The 20,935-nt window shown below is 40.1% G+C and overlaps 1 protein-coding gene across 2 annotated transcripts in view; it reads left to right on the top strand.

The window, feature by feature from the left end:
- The window catches only part of USP9X (ubiquitin specific peptidase 9 X-linked), a 127,540-nt gene extending 113,344 nt beyond the window's left edge, over positions 1-14,196 (top strand). The window contains exons 41-45 of one of the 2 annotated variants that reach the window (XM_066622570.1): positions 761-849; positions 4,773-4,929; positions 5,294-5,506; positions 6,659-6,754; positions 8,311-14,196. In XM_066622570.1, coding sequence (XP_066478667.1) covers positions 761-849; positions 4,773-4,929; positions 5,294-5,506; positions 6,659-6,754; positions 8,311-8,445 — 690 coding nt within the window. In that variant the 3' untranslated portion in view covers positions 8,446-14,196. The other variant, XM_066622571.1, reaches the window with a different exon arrangement.
- The last annotated feature ends 6,739 nt before the right edge of the window (positions 14,197-20,935 follow it).

Here is a 20,935-nt window from a genome sequence, read left to right as displayed (position 1 = left end):
GGTAACATTACTGGTGACTAAGAGGATCACAGGGATTGTTTCATTTACCATTGTCACTGACCGCTGAGTTGCATCTGTCCCTGAATGAGCTACGCTAGTAATGGCTGACAACTGCAGTGCGTTATTTGGAAATTAGTAAAATCTTCAAGATGGAAAAATATGGAACAACTTTTGATGGAAAGCAGCTTCATCTGTAATTGCAAAATAGCACAGTTTTGTCTTATATCACCAAAAACTAAATAGTAGTTCGTGTATAATGCCAAACCATGACTTATGAGTACATACTACTTATGTTCTCCACTTAAATACTTTCTGGTTTGCTATGAACTGGGATGTAACTATATGAGGTGTGCAAGGGGAAGTTGGAGTGTGCAAGCCCAAGGCTTGTGGCCATAGCACCAAACCATAGGGAACCCACTCTGATGCCTTCTTTCATTGAAAATAGCTTGGTGTGATCATTTATTGAAAAGAAAAGGATCACATTTTCACATACAATCGTATTGCTTGTAGTGTTCAAATGGAGTAGATCCTATGAGCTTGTTCAGTAGCTATTGTAAAAAACAAAATTTTCCTCTGGAGAAAATGACTGGTGTTCAATTATTAAAACCTTTTAAAATAAACCCCAAATAGCTTTTCTATAACTTGTGGTATCTTTCTTCAGAAGAACCATCACATCTCCTTCATAGTGTTACTTCTGTTTCACACTGTTCGCATATCAGAAATTATGTTAATATTTTCCCCTTATTCCACCTTTTTGTAGGTTGCATATTCATATACATATGAACTTCGACCTTACTTGGATCTGCTTCTGCAAATCTTGCTAATTGAGGACTCTTGGCAAACTCACAGGTTAGCACTTTAAATTTTTATGCTGAATACAGCTTTACTAATGTGAAACTTCTTTGTGAGGGGCTTGTGCACACCTCAGTGATAGCATGAGGTTATTGTGCATAAGACTCTGACTTTATGCTTGCACAATACATTGCGCAAAGAGGTCACACATGCATTTGCCAATAACTTGTGCAGTTTTTTTTGTATGCACAACATGCAGTGCAAAATGACACATTTCTTAAGGTCCTTAAGATACAACTCTATATTTATGGGGAAACTTCAGGTTTCAGTGGCTTACTGAAAGAATTAATTATCTCATTGAGCATTATTCAAAGAAACGATAATGGCCTCTGGGAAATGCAAGCTGAGTATGCAGCTTATAATTAGGATAAATAAGATGGAGATATTTTGAGGATGAAAATTAATTTACTTAGAGTGGCTAAAAGTGTAGGTTAAGTTCCTGGTTCAGCTTTCATCTCAGATGAGAACTCATTTAGTGGCCTTAGGGCCCAATTCTATCCAACTTTCCAGCACTGGTGCAGCTGCAATGCAACCCCAAGGTACAGAAAGAAATGTTCCCGTACCTTAAGGAGGCCTCTGGGACTACCTCCCCACCACAGGATGCAGTGCACGTCCCATTGGCACGGCTGCACTGGCACTGAAAAATTGGATAAGGATTGGGCCCTTAGACATGTCACAATTCTCGGTTTCAGCCTACCACAGCCATTTTCAACCTTTTTCAGCTCACTGCACACTGTCAAGGCACTAAAATTGTCAAGGCACACTCCCAGTTTTTTTACTTACATTAAATTACTACATTACAATTAATTTTTAATTAATATAATTAATACAATTAAATCATTTCATGACAAAGGGCACAATCCTAACCAGGTCTACTCAGAAGTAAGTCCTATTTTGTTCAATGGGGCTTACTCTCAGGAAAGTGTGGTTAGGATTGCAGCCAAAGGCTAGGGGGGACATTGGGGGGAGAATGTGCCTGTGGGACTTACTTCTGAGTAGACATGCCTAGGATTGGGCTTTTGGTTGCACTCTTTTTTCTCAGCAATTGGCACTTCCCTCTCCTCCTCTCCCCCACCCACCCCCTCCCACAGGCACATTCCCCCCATATCTCATAATTGCAGTTAGCACCTCTCCTACTGTCCCTCCCCTCACTCATCCGCACCTTCCAAAGGTCCAGAATCACTTGCTTCACATTCTCTCTCTCCCCCCCCCGCCAATTGCCTGCTCCTGTATTTCAGAAAAAAGTGTGACCAAAAGCCCAATCCTAGGCATGTCTACTCCGAAGTAAGTCCCATTATAGTCAATGTGGCATGTCTACTCAGAAGTTAAGTCCCATTAAGTCCCTATTAAGTCAATTATAGCTTGCCCCTCTTTTTTGGTTTGTCCCCTTCTCTTGGCCATCCTGCGAATTATTTCACCCAACTTACTAACCCTAGTAAAAGATGGGCTTTTATGTTGGTGAGACTGAATATCTTTCTGTCTGCATTACATCAAGGGAGATTCTCTAAAACTCCTCGCCCAAATAGATTATGTCTGTTTTGTTCAGTTGAACCAGATACTCTGGATCATATCCTTCTTCGGTGCACTGCTCATCACAACCTTAGGTCTCACTTACTTGACTCTTTTCTTTCTTCTTTTCCTGTTTTTCTTGTTGATCCTTTCCCAATTCTTAGTGATTATTCCCCTCCTATTACCAACCTGGTGGCGGAATTTCTAGCGGTAGTTTCTAAGGCCAAAGTCTGAAGTTAATATCTTTAAAGCTGTTCTATTTTATTATGTTATTTATTCTCTGTAAATTCTTAATATGCCAGTAAAGGTATTGAAGTGTAGTCAATGGGGCTTACTCCCAGGAAAGCGTGGATAGGATTGTGGCCCAACGCCCCTCCTTTGAAAGGCAAAGGCAAGGCAGGGAGGGTCGATTTGGGGAACTGCAGGCAACTGTTGCAAGGAAAAAGGACTTAGAAGGACCCTCAGGCAGCCCATTCTTAGGCTGGTGGCCTCAGCAGACTCGCTTGCTTGCTTCCTACCTGCTTGTCTGCCCCTGGCTCCCTCCCTCTCACTCCGCCCAGACCTCCTCCATGCTTTTCTGGTTGCCCAATCAGCATGCTAGGCAGACAAAGGACTTGATACCCAATCCTAGGTGTGTCTACTCAGAAGTAAGCCTCATAATAGTCAACAGGCTTACTTCCAGGTAAATGAGGATCGGGTTGCAGCGTTCCTCTTGCTCAGCAGCAGGAGATGCAAAGCAGCCGCGGCTGCTCCTTTTTTGCCTTCTCCCTGCTGCCTATGTCCTCTGACCCCGCGGCACACCTGAGGCTGCCTCACGGCACACTAGTGTGCCACGACACAGCGGTTGAAAACCGTTGGCCTACCATGTGTTACATGAGGAAAATAAATACAGGTGTACCTTCATAGGGAAGACTTTGGAAATGTATGTAAAGTATCTTATATGTTTAGGAAAACTATAGGATAAATTGCTTGATTCTTTGAATTCTACATTAATAAGCTACAAATGTTGTAGGATCTTTTTAGGAGCGGAATATGCTACCCTAATTAATTGGGGGCACCTTTTTAATTGGTTAAGTGATTACTTAACCCATTTGTGCCCAGTCCATAGATGTAGACATTTGGTCCCTGTTGACTATATGCAACACGGCAGAAATGGCTTAACCTACAATATTCAGTCATAAATACCATTAATGCTGGAATTGATGAAAGGGGATTAAGGAGTATCATATAACTGAACAGAATAGAGAGAAACTAGCATATGCACAAAGTAAAAATTGCATACATCTTACTCCAGCTGTAAACATGTTCTTAGACTAGCACAGTATTTCAGTGTGTGAGTGTTTTAAAATTCAGATAGTTATGTTAACAGAAGTAGGTTGAAGTTTTATGTACAGTTGGAATAAGTCATGCTGATCACAGTTGGAATTGGTTCCAAAGAAATGGAACCTAACTTCCAGTTAAACAATAGGTTCAGTGGAACAACCTCCAGTTAAAGGATAGGACTGCAGCCTTGTTTTTTAAGACATTCATTGAAATAGTGCTATAGACTAGGGGTAGGCAAATTTTCAACATTAGGGATCCTAGACCTTTAATAATTGTGTAGGAGAGAAAATTTCAGCCTGCTGAAATTCCCTCTTCTATACAAAAGGTCCAGGATTCCTAAAGCTGAAAGTTTGCCCACCCCTGCCATAGACCATGGAAATAAATCAGAACATTTCTTAGTTTTTACTATGGGTAGCACTTACTATGGGCACAACAGTGCAAGCACAAAACATCCCCCCCTGCTCACTACAGCCTTTGAAAAGTAATTCCTGACGGCTAATAGACTCTCAGTGACAGTGTGGGGTGTGGTGCAGGGGTTGGCAAAAGGAGGGGGAAATCCCTGGAAGCTAGATGTAGGCACCTTCCCCAAATGGAATGCCGCTTGTGAAAGGTACCTCTGCCCAGTCTCCAGGATTTTTTTTGGAGAAATGGTGTAATAGAACTTTTCTAGGGCATGTCTTGCTTAGTTGTAGTTTTATTGGTAACCCTTTCACTTCTAACCAGGTTCAGTGCAGTTACTCATAGGAAATAAAACTTTTGACTTCAGATACTTTATGGAAGTTTCAGGTAAACATGAAAGGTGATTAATGTATATCAAAAGTAAACAGATGAATTGTTTACTTCCTTCAAATTTCTTTGATAACAGTTAAAATTGGGGAAAATAAAGTGAATAGAGAATAAAGTAAACCTAGAGATCTAAAGCAAACATTACTAACCTAAAATCTTAAGCTGCTGACAATGTGAAATTTCTTTGCGATTAAACTGAAGTTGGACATATAAAGCTACCCCTTGTACATATGATGTACAAACCTGTAATCTATGTGTGAAATTTTGATTTTGATTTTTTTTAATGATTATACTCCTCTCAGGATTCACAATGCACTTAAAGGAATTCCAGATGACCGGGATGGCCTGTTTGATACCATTCAGCGCTCTAAGAACCATTATCAAAAAAGGGCTTACCAGTGTATAAAGTGTATGGTGGCTCTTTTCAGCAACTGTCCTGTAGCCTACCAGATTTTACAGGTGATTTCTTTTCATCTCAATGTCTGTGTGATATTATGTTCTGCTATAATTCAGTGGTGAATAGTCTGTTCCAAAATTTTTTTTTAAAAAATTTCCTATGAAGAGTAGGGCAGGGTTCTTGGAAAATTCTTGGAAGAACTTTAGTTATCAGCAGAATCACTGTGGGTAAATCCATTCTCCATATAGTTTACCCAGATATCAAATCCTCCTCCTTACCCTGTAGTCTGGATAAAAAAGTTTATTAAAAAGAGAAAAGGTAGAGTAATAAATGGGAAACTGTACATCCAGTAAAAAGCTATGTGAAGTGAGGTGTGTTGAAAAACTCACTCAAAAAGTTTGAATGGCTTTCTTTATGTCTATTCAGAGCAATGGAGATCTGAAAAGAAAATGGACCTGGGCAGTAGAGTGGCTTGGAGATGAACTTGAGCGTAGACCGTACACTGGCAATCCACAGTATACATATAACAACTGGTCTCCTCCAGTCCAGAGTAATGAAACATCAAATGGTTACTTTCTGGAGAGATCACACAGTGCAAGAATGACCCTTGCGAAGGCTTGTGAATTGTGCCCAGAGGAGGTAAGGAGTTGGGTGTAAATTAACGTCTACTTTTTGACATTCATTGGTAGTATCAAATAATTACGTTAGAGAATTTCATGTAGAATTTGTATGTTGGTTATGTAGGTGAAATACTAGGTGGCTACAGTTTAAAACTGCATATTACGTTGTCCTGATATTTCTAAAAACTGTTTTTTAGAACTTGAACCATGTTGCCTTTAGTTATGAAACTTTTATGTTTCTAGAATTAAGAGTAATGTTCACCAGGCTTCTGTTTGTATTGACCACAACCAAAATGGAAATATTATTCTAAATGAACTAAAAAGGGAAAATTTAGTCTTGCAGAATGAACTTTATTTTTCCAGTATCTTTCAAATCAAATACTACTCTTAATTAACTGGTAGGCATAGTTTCTCCTCTGGCCTGGAGGAGTTACAAACCTTTATCTTAAGCTCCTTATTTGCAAACAGAAGGCATTTCAGTGGGTGTAAGGAGGGGAAATTTTTTGCTGATCTCCCCTTCATTTTGCAACCCTACGGGCCCAGTGCAGTCCTTTTCTGGAAAGATTGGGGCCACTGACTCCTTGGAGAAGATTTTCAGCAAGCACAGAGGATTGCTGTGCTGAAGAGGATGGGGAAGCTTTTGGGAGCTTCCGTTGTCATATGTTTCTTAGGATTCAAGTTGAACTATTAAGATTTGTGCATGGCAGGGATGAGTTCCTAAATTAATGCAACTGGGTACTTTGACATTTGCAGTAAACATAATGCTACAGTTTGAGGTTCTGGAGAGTCTCCAAACTGTGGGATTGAGCACCAAAAAACCTGTCCCTGTTGTGAACAGAGCTTGCCATTCCACAGGGCAGCTGCATGTCTTCCTCTCCAATCTCCCCAGAATCTTGTGCTGGTCAGCCGCATCTGCCTGGAAATCCAGGCGCAATGCCCGCTGGGGTGACTGGCAGCGGAAGCAGCTGCCCAATTTGAGGTTCTGTCCTGTGGCTGAGAGTTCAGACACCATTTTTTATTCCTTCATATGATACTAACTAGTGATGTGAAACCATCATGCACTAAATGTGGAAATGTGAATGAATTATGAGCATAAAATGTTAGACAATGGTTTAATTTGAAAAGTAGTTTATGGTTTTCATGGGAATGTTCCCCCCCCCCCCATTTTTAGGAACCAGATGATCCAGATGCCCCTGATGAACATGAATCATCCCCACCAGAAGATGCTCCATTGTATCCCCATTCTCCTGGCTCCCAGTACCAACAGGTGAGCAGAGGTTTATCTTGCAGATAAATCTGTCTTTGCATGTGGATACTAAATGAGTACATTCGCTTAGCATTATCACAAGTACATGATAAACATTTCTCCTTAGGGTACCAAGTATAAGTGCTTTTCAGTTACACAGACCATGTATTGTAGAGGGCCCCTTCCAACATGCAGATCGGCTCACTTTTTGAAAAGATCTTATGAGGGCCCACACACAATAGTTATATGGAAACTGGCTATCTACGTGCTTTTCCTGTAGCTGAAGTTATGAACTTAGCCAGCAAGAGAACCTGTAACTACTCACAGGTGCATCCAGAAAAAGTTGAAATTCCCAGAAATGACATTTCCATTTGTTCTTGGGATCACTTTAGAAAGCAAACCAATGAGCACAAAACACCAAAATTTCATACAAATCTTGCAAGGAGTGAATCAACGCTGAGGTTTGACTCTGCTGTATTCTGCTTTGTGTAGTACTATTTGGCTTTGTTGTATAGTCCTAATTAATAGAATTGGGCTTAAAGATTGTTCCAAGTATTGGATTTTAAGTTTTCTTAAACCAAATACTAAACATATTCATGAACACTTTTATAAGTGCCTTTTATAAAGATGACTCAAGATCTAAAAAATTAAACCTGTGTATTTTAATCTGGCATTACACACATTTGTGACTAATAGCTAACTGCACTATTGTTCCCTTTCCTAAATCGTTAATTGTATATCGTTTATCTGTTAATTTCCTTTCCTGCTCATTTTCCTTCATCTTGCTTTCTTTACTGATGATCTCAACAGAGCAGTTGGTAAGTGATATAGATCCAATTCCCTCAAAGTTAAACCACATTTTATTCACAAGTTCCCTTATCTGTCAGTGTGTGGTGTCTTCACTTTCTCACAAAAGCTGGCTCTTTTCACTTCCTAACATGCACAATGGCTATAATTTTATTCCAGTTATAGGTTCATATTGGCCCTACTTCTCATTATACCAAGGAAGGTATACAAATACATAACATCAGCTAGTTTAGTAGGTATTTTACACTGCAATCCAGGGCATGTCTACTCAGAAGTAAGTGTTAAGGAGTTCAAGGGGATTTACTTCCAGGTAAGTGTACACACAATTGCAGCCTTAATTGTTAAAATTGTATGTATTGCATTCATATCTTGAGTCATTTTGTTCAGTTTAGCATAAGACCTGTATTATGCCCTTGAAGAAAGGTATTTCACAATTACCACTTCTTTTCTGTGGTAATTAAAACTACCTTCTCCCTGCTTTTCATTTTTGAAGGTATTTTGATTCAAGAACCTGACATCAACTAGGCAGTATCTTTTTTTTTTTAGTCTCTCTCGCTTCAGCTTTTGCATGAGGTTGGGATCAAATCTCTGTTCAATTACTTTACCTGTTGATTTCAGTACAGATTTATTTGGTGTCTTTACTTTTATGGGACAGGTAAGTGTGAGTGTATTCTAGAGACACACATTTTCAAATGCCAATTATTTCTGACCTAAGTAGCTATATGCAAAAAAAAAAGCAATTCATCCTAAAATTTACTTATCTTTTACAGAATAACCATGTGCATGGACAACCATATACAGGCCCAGCAGCACATCATATGAACAACCCTCAGCGAACTGGCCAACGAGCACAAGAAAATTATGAAGGCAGTGAAGAGGTTTCACCGCCTCAGACAAAAGAATAATGGAAATGCACATAATTAACTTGCTCCATCAAGACTGTGCACCCAGGCCTTACAGTCCAACTTTTCTCTGTGTCTGGCTAATATTTAGAGAAACTATTCCTAATCAACATGGAGTGAAGAGTCTATTCACTGTCTTATCTGCAGAAAATTGCTGTCAATATATAACCTGCCTGCAGTGGAAAGTGTATAGTGTTTTGTAATAAATGGCCTGATGCTAATGTGTAAATGGCAAAGGTGTATATAGTATATTAATGTTTGACTGTTAATTCTTAAGCAAGAAACATTTTTTGTCTTGATGAGACTCACAGATCTACAACAATTAATTTCTTGATATATCTGCTGCGCTCTACAACCAGTGTTGCCTGCCTAATGGCAGTTGGATCAACTCCTCTCCAAAAAAAAAGCCTCTCCATGTCAACCACAAAAATAGTTTCATGTAATTCTTTGCCACTGGAGTCGATTTTACTATGAGCAACGTAATGACTGGTAACCTTTTAATTATTTGGTTGATGTGGAAAATTGGTGATGTAACATTGTTTCTAGGTCTTTTTTCATTGCCTTTTTCATTCTGGTATTAGGTTAATCACTTTGAAGCTATAGTTAAGCTGTAACATTTAGCATGGCTTCACACCAGGTTAGTGTAGCCACTGAGGAAAGAAAAGTTCCAGTTGTCCCAAAGTGACAACTGTGTTCAGAGCCTTTTCTTCTGACACCTAGATTATAAAACAGGGCAGGGAGGGTTGGGCAATGTGACAAACAGGTGGTTTTCAGTTGCACATATGTTCCTCACGTCTGATGTTTGACAGTTCTGTCTCTGGGTGGGATAAAAGAACACTTAGTTTTCAGTAATAGGAAATTAAAAGATTTAAAACAAATATGCAAATTTTTGCTATGCCAGGATGCCTGGAGCATAATAGATTGTATTTGGTGTGCTTGTTTTGTTTCTTTGGTAGAGCTTATTTGATAAACTTCTAACACTTTCCTTTCTACTGCATTGCAGTGAAGTGGAAGTCAACAAAATCACACAATACTTGTGAGTGCCACTGCACCAAGTTAACTTGCTGGTTTTCTGCTCGTTCACAATTCTACTTGAAAGCAAGAATTGTCTTAGCTCTTTGTCCATTACAAAAGAAATCTTAACATTAGAAGCAGGGTTCGATGATTGAAAACAAAAACTACTGGTTAGTCAAATACAAATCTGAGGTCTCTATTCCAGAGGAAACATTTGTTTAAAGGCTTTGAAGAACGAACACGTCAGTAAATACTGTATTTAATTAAAATTGGTAACTTGAATGTGTGTAATTATTTTGGAACATGTCAAAACCAAATACCCCTGCAAAACAGATACAGCCCACCCTATACTATTTAAATATTTGCTGTTTTATTTTATAGAAATTATTTTGCTGAATTCACAAATAGAATTTGATTTAAGAAGACCATTTTTGTCCTGTGGTGTGTGTGTGGTTTTTTTAAAAAACAAAAACAAAGCAGACTGCATAGATAGTTGAATTCTGTGCATAGTACCGAATTCTGGAACTACAGTCGCATTGAGATTTGGTGGACAGAAATTTGACCCTTGACAAGAATAAAAAAGGAAAACTGTAATTTCTTAATGTGACTATCTTGTACTTTTTGTATGTTTTATATATACATATATATTTAATGAGCACAAGCTTGATGGTATTTTTTACAATTGAGTTAATACAAACGCTGCTTATCAAACTGAGGACTTCTAGTTGAAATGAACAAAGTCAGAAAATCATAAGTGAGTTCTTTTGCTTTTAGTGTAATGTGAGTCTTAAACCATTTTTACATATTCTATGTAGCAATGATCACTTTACCCTTCCAGATTTTCTCTAGATAATACATTTTAGATTGGATTGTTTGGAAGCATTTGAGTGAAACATTCCCCATGTTTTTGGGTATGTTCAGTATCAGCTTAAATCAAAATATTAACCTGTTTTTGTATTGGAGCTACAGCAGTTCATATTCATATGGACCATAATAATTGTTAGTCTCTGAAACATGTTTATCTTTGCATATAAAAACATGTTACTTGGCCTTGGAAAAAATTAAGAGTGAAATGATTATGGAAATAGTTTTAAAAGTGCATTACTTTCATAAGATGTAACTTATTTCTCATTTTGTAAGACGTGGCTTTTCAGATTACCAGTTTTGGGGGTCTTGTGGCTAATGCATTGGAAGAGTCTCTCCTGAGATCCTCTTCAGAATTAATATGTAGGAGGAATCTGAGAAAGAACTTCCTTCGTTCTTGAGAAAATGTCACATTCGTTTCAGATGTTCTAAATAATTAATGCATGCTTCTGTCAAAGCTTTGGCAGCAGTCACTTTATAGCTGTAATGTAATACCTCAATACTAATGGCACATATTAAACCAAGTCCTCAAAGTGCCTAAAGGTTTAATTTTACTTTTCCACCATTGAATCCTCATTTTTGTTTATAACAGTTAATGGGAAATCCCTGTCTTCCAGAAGTGATCCGCTCAGCAGTAATCTTCCTTTTTTTCCTAATAGTTTGAGACACATATACAAATTGAATATCTGTAGGAAAAGTTTTTAGTGTGTTTTGTAATCAGAATGTCTTCATGTAAGTAGGTGCGCCCTACAGAAGCAGTTATGTGTGCAAATGAATCTTTGCCACTGTTCAGTGAGTGAATTTTAAAATTAGGTTTTTTGCTAGTGCTGCTAAACCAATCTGGAAAGTAGGTATGCATGACTACCAACTTGCTGGGACTTTGTTTTGTATGTCACTTTGAGGGAGCTTCTGAATGCCAAAAGACATGAGCCTCAGTTTTCATTTTTTTAAATTAGATTCTAGTCTTAGTGCTTGTAGAAAGAAGTGAGAGCATGCCTACCGTATCCTCTGAAGATTCAAAAACCAAAAGAAATAAAACAAATTCAAAATGGAATGTTAAACCTCATGATTGTTAAGCTGACCATAATTAAAGCTGACCATAATTTTTAAAGGATTAGCTTTAGAAAGCCAGATGTGTTTATTGGTTTGCTCCCTAGACTGAGTTATGTTGTAAGTAGTTAAACCTTTTTAGGCTCTGTGTTTGTGTGTTTGTATACATGTATAAAATTAGACTGTGGACATCATTTGTTCATATCAGCAATTACAAGAGAAAATAAACCTATTTGAAACTTCTGGATCAACTTCGAGAGGAAGGAGGAAAATAAGTAGTTTATCCTTGTCTCTCCAGCATACTTTCCTTTAGAAGTGAAGATGGTCTTGCCCCATTCTTGTGGTATTTTGGAATTGCACTTTAAGAACTTGCAGTAAAATGCTTGGATGTATTGGTTTCCATGTTTTGTGGGAAGCATATTTTTCTAGTTTCCCAGGTGGGCACTGTTCACAGGAATATCTCTTGCAGCATAGTTCCTATCCATTTCAGTGGACTATGAATAAAAGTACTGTTTGCTCCTGGGACAATCCCATTTATTCTTCTGGGGTTTGCTCAAGAAAAATTCATATATCATGCATAAACATGCTGCTGGTAACACTATCAAATGTTATATGGCTAAATGTTTATTTTTCATATTCTATAAGGTGAACTGTGCCATTGTTGAAGTAAGCTGTGTTAGGATCTGCATTCTTTTAAAAATATTTTATGAAGAAGGAAATGTAGCATGTTAGAAAATGCTCAGCAGTAGTTTAATTTCAGAAAAATGCAAGCACTTTGTTCCTGTATGAAGATTATGGCAGATACAGAATACAGAGATGGCATAGGGTATTAATGTCCCTTCAAAGTGGTGACTTGTGTGTGATTGGGCTATCATGAATCAGGTGCCTTTCATATTGCCTCATTCACAATTTTTCAAATGAGACAGTTCATACTTTCAGAAGCAAGTTGTCACAAATTTAATGTAATCAAATGACATAAATGCATGTGTGAACTCACCCTTGGTCTCTCATCTTCCTTTGGTAAGTAGGAAAGTGCCCTTGTTGCTTTGAATCTCCCTCGTCATTGAAACCCCAAAAAGGACAGGAAAACATTGTGTCTAATGCATGTAGTTAAACCAGGATAAAATCTGCAGGAATCATCTGTTTCCACTTGCATGGAAGTGGAGCTTAACTAACTTACCTGCAGAAATTGCTATCCTTTGAAGACCGCATGCAGCCTGAACCAGTTGCAGAAAGGAAATCTGTTCCATCTTTATGAATATATCCTTGTGCAAATGCTGTTCCCTCCATGTTTACTCTTAAGTAGGCAGCTTGATATTGGGTGTCAGTGGCTTATGGAAATATTAAATTCTAAATTGCTTATTTGCTTTATTGTATAATAGCAACTAGGCTTTACTTCATTTGTGTAGCTTTCAACAAATCTTATTACATTGGTAACTAGACATGTGGAGTAGATTACCTGAAGCTGTTTGGGGCATTTCTCTCACTGGCCTAGAATGATTAATGAATGAATTTCACAGTTTCCTCAAAAGTAGCAGTATGTTCCACAAATGGTGTACTATTGTGGTGTGAACCATAGCAGGTTCCTAGATGCAAAAGCATAAACGGACAGGTAAATTGCAATATGTCTTTCTGTGTTGAAGATGATGCTTGATTATTCTTCAGAGAAAATATTTGCATCTTTTCTAATGGAACTGTATCTGAGCATACAGGTACGTAACTATATTGGTCTTGTTTGAGATATGGCACTGACCACCTGCATTTAATGCCTGGTTCCAAATCTCAGCTTTCCAAGTAACTAGCAATGTTTTTAATAACTGCTGCTTCCTAAGGGCCAGTTCACACAGACATGGTGCTCTGCATTCTGGCACTTCCAACCATTCCTGGAAACATGTTTGGTGGCAGTAAAGTCAACATCAGACAAGTCAGTTATTGATACAGTCAGCAACAATTTCTGAGATTACTGTGACAAGAAATGGTTCTGTTATGGTCATGGGGATCGCTACTACTATATACCTGTTTGCCCCATGTACAAATTATGCTTGCCAAGCACATATCCAAGGGCTGACATACATCACCTTGAGTGCTTTTTACTATAGAAAGGCAACTGGTAACTTCATAAAGATTTTGTGACAGCCCCAAGTCTGTTCTATCTGCCATGATTAACACCGAAAGATTTTTTCAGCTCTACCTAGTACTACCTAAGTTCCCATCCTTGTCTAAAAATTTGAGATTGTTGAGAAATTTATTATGCCAATTATTGGGTTGAATTGGCTGGCCTTTATACCTACATTTTGCTGCTATTACTTAAACAACTCTAAAAATTGTTACAGTTTGTGGTCTTTCTGTTGAACTGTGTATTTTAATGTGTCAGGTGCCCCTTCTGCTGTAAATTTCCTGAACTTTCTATAGAACACTTGGATTGAATTCTTGTTCTTTTAAAAAACAAAAATATGTAACATTGGGTGCTTAAAGGGTCCTGGATTGCTTATTCCACATCTGATTTGTGTTCTTGTACCTGCCATTTCATTGTTTTGTCTTGGACATATCTTTCTTGCTCAGTGCATAATCTCCCAATTTTTACTTTTTAATAGTCTCCGTGCAGTCACAAATAATGGAGTTCTGTGCATGTGCAGATTCAACCTTGTAAGCTTCCAGAGCTTTGTCAAGCATTTGGCCCTTGCTCTCAAGTGAGAAAAAGCCTGTGTGCACCATCTTCTTTGAGGCAGGAAGAATGCCCAATCCCTCATTGTGTTTGGACTGTCAAAGAAGTATTGTGAGAAACATTTCCCTTTGTTTCACCTCAGTAAAGTTTGGAGACCTTTACCCTCAGTTTTCATCTGTATTCTCTACCTTTGTGTTAGTAGTTTTTATAAACATAATCTTAATAATTGGTCTGTTAGCCCCACCTCATCGTATGACAAAAACTGTCACTGTAGAGCAAAACTCTTCCATGACAAGTAAACCACTTTGTCCCTCTGTTTGAGAGACATGCTGTGGACACCTGTGGACACTAAAAAGAAAAAAGAAATTTCAAGCAGATGAGGAGAAATTGGGAACTTCACTCAAGTTGGTGCTCTGGGAGTTGGCCCTCCTACTGCAGTAATGTTGTAATACCTTCTGCAAACCCGTGTTGTCCTCTGCTTCTGCCAAGGGCTCCCCTAAAGCAAGTGAGTCAGATGATACTGAAATCCTCTACTCTGACCCTTGTGGACATACTCAACAGATCTCTGAAAATGTCTTATGCTGGATGGGCAGCCAGTGCCAGGGATTCCCTCAAAATAAGGTTGAATGCCCTCATTTGAAGCCTAAGTCAAAGGTGCAGAGTGTTGGGACCCTGACATTGCCTTTTTTCCCTTTGTTTTCTGCTGTTGGGGATGTGGTTTTGCACTTGTCTGGTTGCACTCCTGTTTCACTGATGAATAAGCAGTTTTTCAGAGCAGCTGAGCAGACCATGAGATGTGACCTGAGGCACCTCAACAGTTGGATAGCTCACCCTCTGCACCAGCATCATGACTTTTTGTCCGAGTTGCTGATTTTGAGATGCTTATAAAATCATACCCGGAATCAAGGTCACTTCAGCATTCCAAGAAAATCTGAATTTAGAAACCTTTTTTTTCTTCATTGAGCACACAACTCTAGCTGTTGCTAAGTCTTGCAGAACAGGGTCTGGGGTACCTCTGACCTTTTGAGTTCACTGTAACTAGCTGCTGAGAAAAAAAAGCTGTATGTTTCAAAAGCCTGTCCTGCAGCCTGAAGACCCTCTCAGGGACTGAGACAGAAGTCCTCTCGGAGCCTCAAGGGCTAACTCCTTGACTTCTGACAGTTATGTGTGAATAATGACCTGCAGAAGCCAGATCACTCAAACCTGAACCCTGCAAGTCCCAAAGTGTACTTAAACACAATATTAAGTTCCACAGGTGATTACAGGTTTTACCTATTGCTGAAAGGTTCCAATCAAAGTGAATTGTAAGTTTAGTCCCAGACCCTTCAAAATATGCTCAAGTTGGATTTCTAATGTCGGGGGGGGGGGTGGTGGCCAATGAAGGTTCGAAGCAGCACTGGTGCAGGAGCCCTGAAATAATCGGTTCTGCACCCCTAGCGCTCACAGTGGGGTAACCCTAAAAATATGGGGAAAAAATTCAAGGAACAATCCACTCCCAGGTTAACTGAAAGTCCTTAAATACAGCAGGAGGTCTCTTTAGAATTTAACAGTGGGAAAAGGATGAGAAGTGCTGTAGACCTTTTTTTTCTACCCTGTGTGAATGTAGTCCAAGTAGCTAAAACTGTATATGGGTTGTGCCTCGTTATCCACTGGGATTCCTATCCCATCAGGGGATACCAAGTCAGTGGAAAAATAGCTTTTAAAGATCCACTTCCAGGTTTCTTGCTCCTCCATTGTTGCCCTAGAATGCATTGGTATAGATGCTACACACATTCAGCCACTAGATGGGGTAAATAATGGAATCTAGTGGAGTGAAATTATAACTAATAGCATGATAGTAGAAAATTGGATTTTGATGCTTTTTCCCTATTTCAAGGCCTCAGTATCAGTCAAATCAGTGGATACTGAGATCCCAGCTGTAGTTACAAGGTGTTTTATTTCAAAGGCTGAAGAAACAAAACAACAGGGAATGATAGTTGTTGGCCAAGACTTGCAAGAAGATTAAAATTCAAGCAGCGAATAAAGACCCTTCCAAGGCTAATGGGACACTGTCCTTATTGCAGTTGAGTTCTTCCTGGGTCCTGATCCTTATCCTCTCATTGGACCAAGATGGGTGTGCACCCTTTCTGTTTTAGCAGCACTTGCTGCCCATATTGAAGCTGGGCAACATGCTTAAACATTATTGTGCCTGACCTCAGAAACCTGTAATTGATGTCATGAGTCTGGATTATTTATGACCATCCCTGTCTGCCCCTTGACTTTATCAAATAGGCTAGGATACCCAAGCAGTCATTGCATGCTGATCCCAGCAGGTTCATTTGCTAGGTTTATTGTCTTAGAGGGTCATTAGTTGGATCCTGCTGTCTACAAGTTGACCTGACAGCTCTGTCACATCACCTTCCTACAAGGATGCTGTATTCAAAGATTCTCAGGAAAGCACCCCAGGAAAATAGTCTCTAGGGAGGGTCTAAAGTGGAGAAAAAAGGAGAAAAATGAACTGTTTTCATTGCAGTTCATAGCATCAGTCAGGGCTGAGCACTTCCAATATCAAGTACTTCCCTTTTGGCTTTCTGTGGTACCAAGACTGTTTATAATCTCCTTCCAGTGTCAAGAGGTAATGGCTTTCCTTGACGTGGATGATTAGCTTATAGTGGCAGAATCCAAGGAGCAACTCCTAAAACCCCTGGACCCTCTTAATATCCCTAGGCGTCAACCACAAGAAACTAGAACCAACTCAATGTCTCAGTTAATAGCAGTCCTCCTGGATTCTGTGCACTGTCATGCCTACGTCCTGGCACAAGGGGTCAGCACATAGTGTGTCTTATCATGGATTTCTAGAATACGCCATTCCAACCTAGGCTACATGGTGTCTGCCATAGCAGTCTTCTTGTTGGCACACCTACACATGAACCCTTTAAAAAAAAATGGTTCCTGTGCATTTTCAACCTCATCATTGTCTACACAACCTATTATTCTGGACCAAACATTCCCTACAACTATTTCTTTTTTTCTGACAGTGTGCCTTTCATCCTGAGGCACTACCCAGGATGAATACCCATCAAGGGGAACATGGGAAGTTCATTGCAACTGCCTCAAAATCAAAGGGGGTTGGCCATGACAACAAAAAAGCCAACACCAACTTTCTGTAGCTACTGCCCATTATCAAAATGCTAAAATGTTCTCTACCATTTTTGAAGGGTCATGTAGTGCAGATTCTAATGGACAGTACAATAGCCATGTAGTATATAAAAGGTGAAACAGTACTGAAAACCACTTGTTTCCTGGTATGCGCAACATGGGACTGGTATATTTACAATTCGATCACTTTTCATTTAGCAGCGTACCCAGCGACTCAGCAGACATCTTCAGCAGAGCAAAAGACAAAGCAGTTGCCCATGGATTGAGCCTTGACATAGAGGTCTGTTTTCCAGTTCATCACTGAGTTCGTCCTGTGGTTTGTGTCTGTGGTTTGCCATAAGTCAAAATTATGCATTTGTAGTTCTGTGGGAAGTGGTTCCTGTCTCATGCAGTTTCACCCTTTCTGCTAATCACCAAGGTCATCAACAGGATATGCAAGTTCAATACTGGCTCCTTTCTGATAGCACTCTGGGGCAAATGCAGTTTGGCCTGCTCCTCAACTTGGCAAGAACCTTTACCTACCTGTTTACCTGAACCACGTCCTCTCAGAATTGATGTTAAAATACTACACTACAGACTCAAAATGCTGAAGCTGACTTCATGAAGTATCCAACGTTAGTGTTGAGGGTAGCGTTCAAGATTATCTCTTACAAAGAAATACTTGACCTGCAAGTCTTCAACAAAGTGGAAATATTTCCCTGCCTATGCAGTGATCTTACAGTTCAACCAAGGCATGTCGCTACCCAGGATATCCTACAGTACAGTTGTCCACCGTAAATATACCAATTTGGCTCATTCTCCACTGAGGGTTTATTTTGCTGCCATTTCTGCCTTCCATCTGTCAACAGACATTTTTCTCACACCATCTGTTTAGAAGATGGTTTATCAAGGGCCTAATGTCTTTGATTGCTTCTACCTATCAAATCTCCAGTTCCATTGAGTTTATCTCTGCTCTTATCCCAGGCCTATTGTGAACCTGCCTTTCAAGTAAACTTCTATAATGGACTGAAGCCTGCTCACCCTCAATATGGTGTTTCTAGTGGCCATTATTTGACTCAAGGGCAAGTGAACCATGTACTTTCTGACCCCTCAGTCATCACATTTCATCTAGACAAAATGTTGTGGGGAGAGGGCATCTTTTTGCCTATAGATCTCAACACTCCACAGTAATCAAGGCTTGACATTGCCTGTTTCAAAACACATCAGAAGAGCTCTGCAGATGGGATGTTTAGTAAGCTCTTTCCTTTTCTGTTCCTATAACTGCATTGTTTCAAGCAGACAACAGTTTATCTTGTATGGAAGCCTGCAAGGGCAAAACTACTTCTTCCCAGGCCTGGTTTAAGGTAATCTCTAGCTTACCAAATGGCCAAGAACAAATCAACAGCCTCCTTGAAAATGCATTCCATCAGCAGTTTCATCCTCTACTGTGAGCTTAGAGGTGGTCTATTCCTGGTTCAGTGAAGCAGCAACCTGATGTATGCCACTGACCTTTATTAAGCACTGTGACCTGATTGAGAACTGCACCTGCCTACAGGTAAAGGAGAGCTAGCTAGTCTTCTCAATTTGTAACTACACAGAAGATGGCAAGATAGGTTGATTACCTGTAACAATGGTTCTTCCGGTGGTCAAGTGAGCATACACATGACCCACACAAGCATCCCTTCGGCATGTCTGGGCACAACTGTTGGATTTCTCTTAAAATTTAACTTAGGGGTGGTCCTTAAAGGCACAGAGAAATTGGGTGTTCTTTCTGCTGTCAAGACACATGGTATGCATGGGGTTTCCTCCACTTTGAGAGTCAGAGCAGAATGGGTGACAAAGCACTGGAATCTTTGAGGTCAGCTCTGTGCATCTGCAGATCTCCACTACATAGATCTGCTGCACCAATGACCCCTCAAGGAACTATAGTCACAAGTACTGCAGATACTTGATTATAAGCCTATCTCATAGATAAGTCAAGGGCAGGTTTTAAGCCAAAACTCATGCAATTTTCTATGACCCTTGGATAAGGGGGGGGGCCCTTAAACTTAGGGATGTCTGACTATAATTTTGTCTGATTTTGCCTGAGGCGAGATCCTGAAAAATAACCTGCCAGTAATTGTTACCTAAGGAACTGTACAGTCTTTAATAAAAATACAGTACAAGACCCTAAGATACATTTTTATTCATCTTCTTAAATTCTGGTCTTCACAACTTTTGTGAATGCTATTAAAGTGTACTGTAAACAACAAACCAATAGACCCATTAATCCAGTGGTTCCCGAATTTTCCCGGCTCGTGCCTCCCCTGATCCTTGTAGGCATTGGCCACGGCTCCCCATTACAACACCTCACCTCAGTTACCCCCCAAATGGGGATGAAGGTGTTATAATTATACACTAGAAACAAGGCTGCCAGCACTCTGAGGCTGCAATCCTAACCACACTTACCTGAGAGTAAACCCCATTTAACCAAATAGGACTTACTTCTGAGTAGACCTGGTTAGGATTGTGCCCTGAGTTTGTTAGCAGCACACCTGGAGGGTTTTGGAAAGGGAGGGGGGAAGTGATGAATTTGCTGGGGGAGGGGAAGACTTTGTTTTGTGTGTATCTGCTAATTGCAAACTGATGCAAACTGAGACCTAGAGACTGTTTGGTTGGAATCCTAACCCCGCTTTCCTGGGAGTAAGTCCCATTGAACACAATAGGACTTACTTCTGAGTAGACCTAGCTAGGATTGTGCCTTTTGTTTTATAATAGCAGCCAACAGAGTACCCGCCCCAAAAGGAGGCAGGAGGAAAAAGGGGAATGGCTAAAAAGGAATGGGGATTTTTATTTTTAATCAATTTTTGGAGACCAAGCCATCAAGAGTGGCTTTTTTTCTTTTGAAGGGGGAGGAAAAAGAGAAATGTGAGGATCCTTGGTTAAGCTGACACAGACCCCAAGCTAATGTAGGTCTACTCAGAAGTAAGCCCCATTTGAGTCAATGGGCTTACTCCCAGGAAAGTGTGGAAAGGATTTCAGCCACACCCAGCAAGATTACAACTCACCCCAAAGTAGATGGGGGCTGCTCACACACACACACACACACACACCACATGCAGATGCCACCCTTCCCCCCCAGACAAGATGGAGGTATGCAGGCTGGGCTTCCCAAGCGGAGGACTTACTCTTCCCTCCCACTTTGAAGCCTGCCAGGAGTGCTGATGAGATGCAGCACCTCCACACTCTTCTCTTCCAGTCTTGACCAATCCCAGGATGCCCAGGGGCACACTGGGAAATGTAGTCCTTGGGGTGAGGTTGCACATGGAGAGAGCTCCATGATAAGATGCGGCACCTCTGCCTGCCTAGTCAGCCTTTTCTCCCAGCCTCACGCTGCCCCACCCATCTTGTTCACAGCTGCAGAAAAGCAGCAAGTCAGGAGGCAGCATGTGCAGCAGAGCAGCCCAGCCCCTCTCCCCAGAGATGCCTGTTGATGCCCCTGGAGGCTAGCCATGCCTCACTAGGGAGCAGGAGACACAGATTGAATACCTCAGCATTAATCAAATCCTTCTTTAAGGTGCTTGGTGTGTTAAGCCAGAGGCTCTACATATGACATAACACATAACTGGGAATATGCAATTCTTATGGGAATTGTACTCTTTGAGGGTTGCTGTTAGGGAAATACTGTTCTATATTTCTCACAAAGGCAGGTCAGGTAATCTGACCTAGTTTCACCACTATTTATGAATATATATAATATTTTTCAAGCTATTACAGCTAAAAAAATTACCACACTTTTGCCAC

The sequence above is a fragment of the Tiliqua scincoides genome, chromosome 3 (genome assembly GCF_035046505.1).
Source record: "Tiliqua scincoides isolate rTilSci1 chromosome 3, rTilSci1.hap2, whole genome shotgun sequence".
Classification (NCBI taxonomy): domain Eukaryota; kingdom Metazoa; phylum Chordata; class Lepidosauria; order Squamata; family Scincidae; genus Tiliqua; species Tiliqua scincoides.
This window is presented reverse-complemented; position numbering and strand designations above follow the sequence as displayed.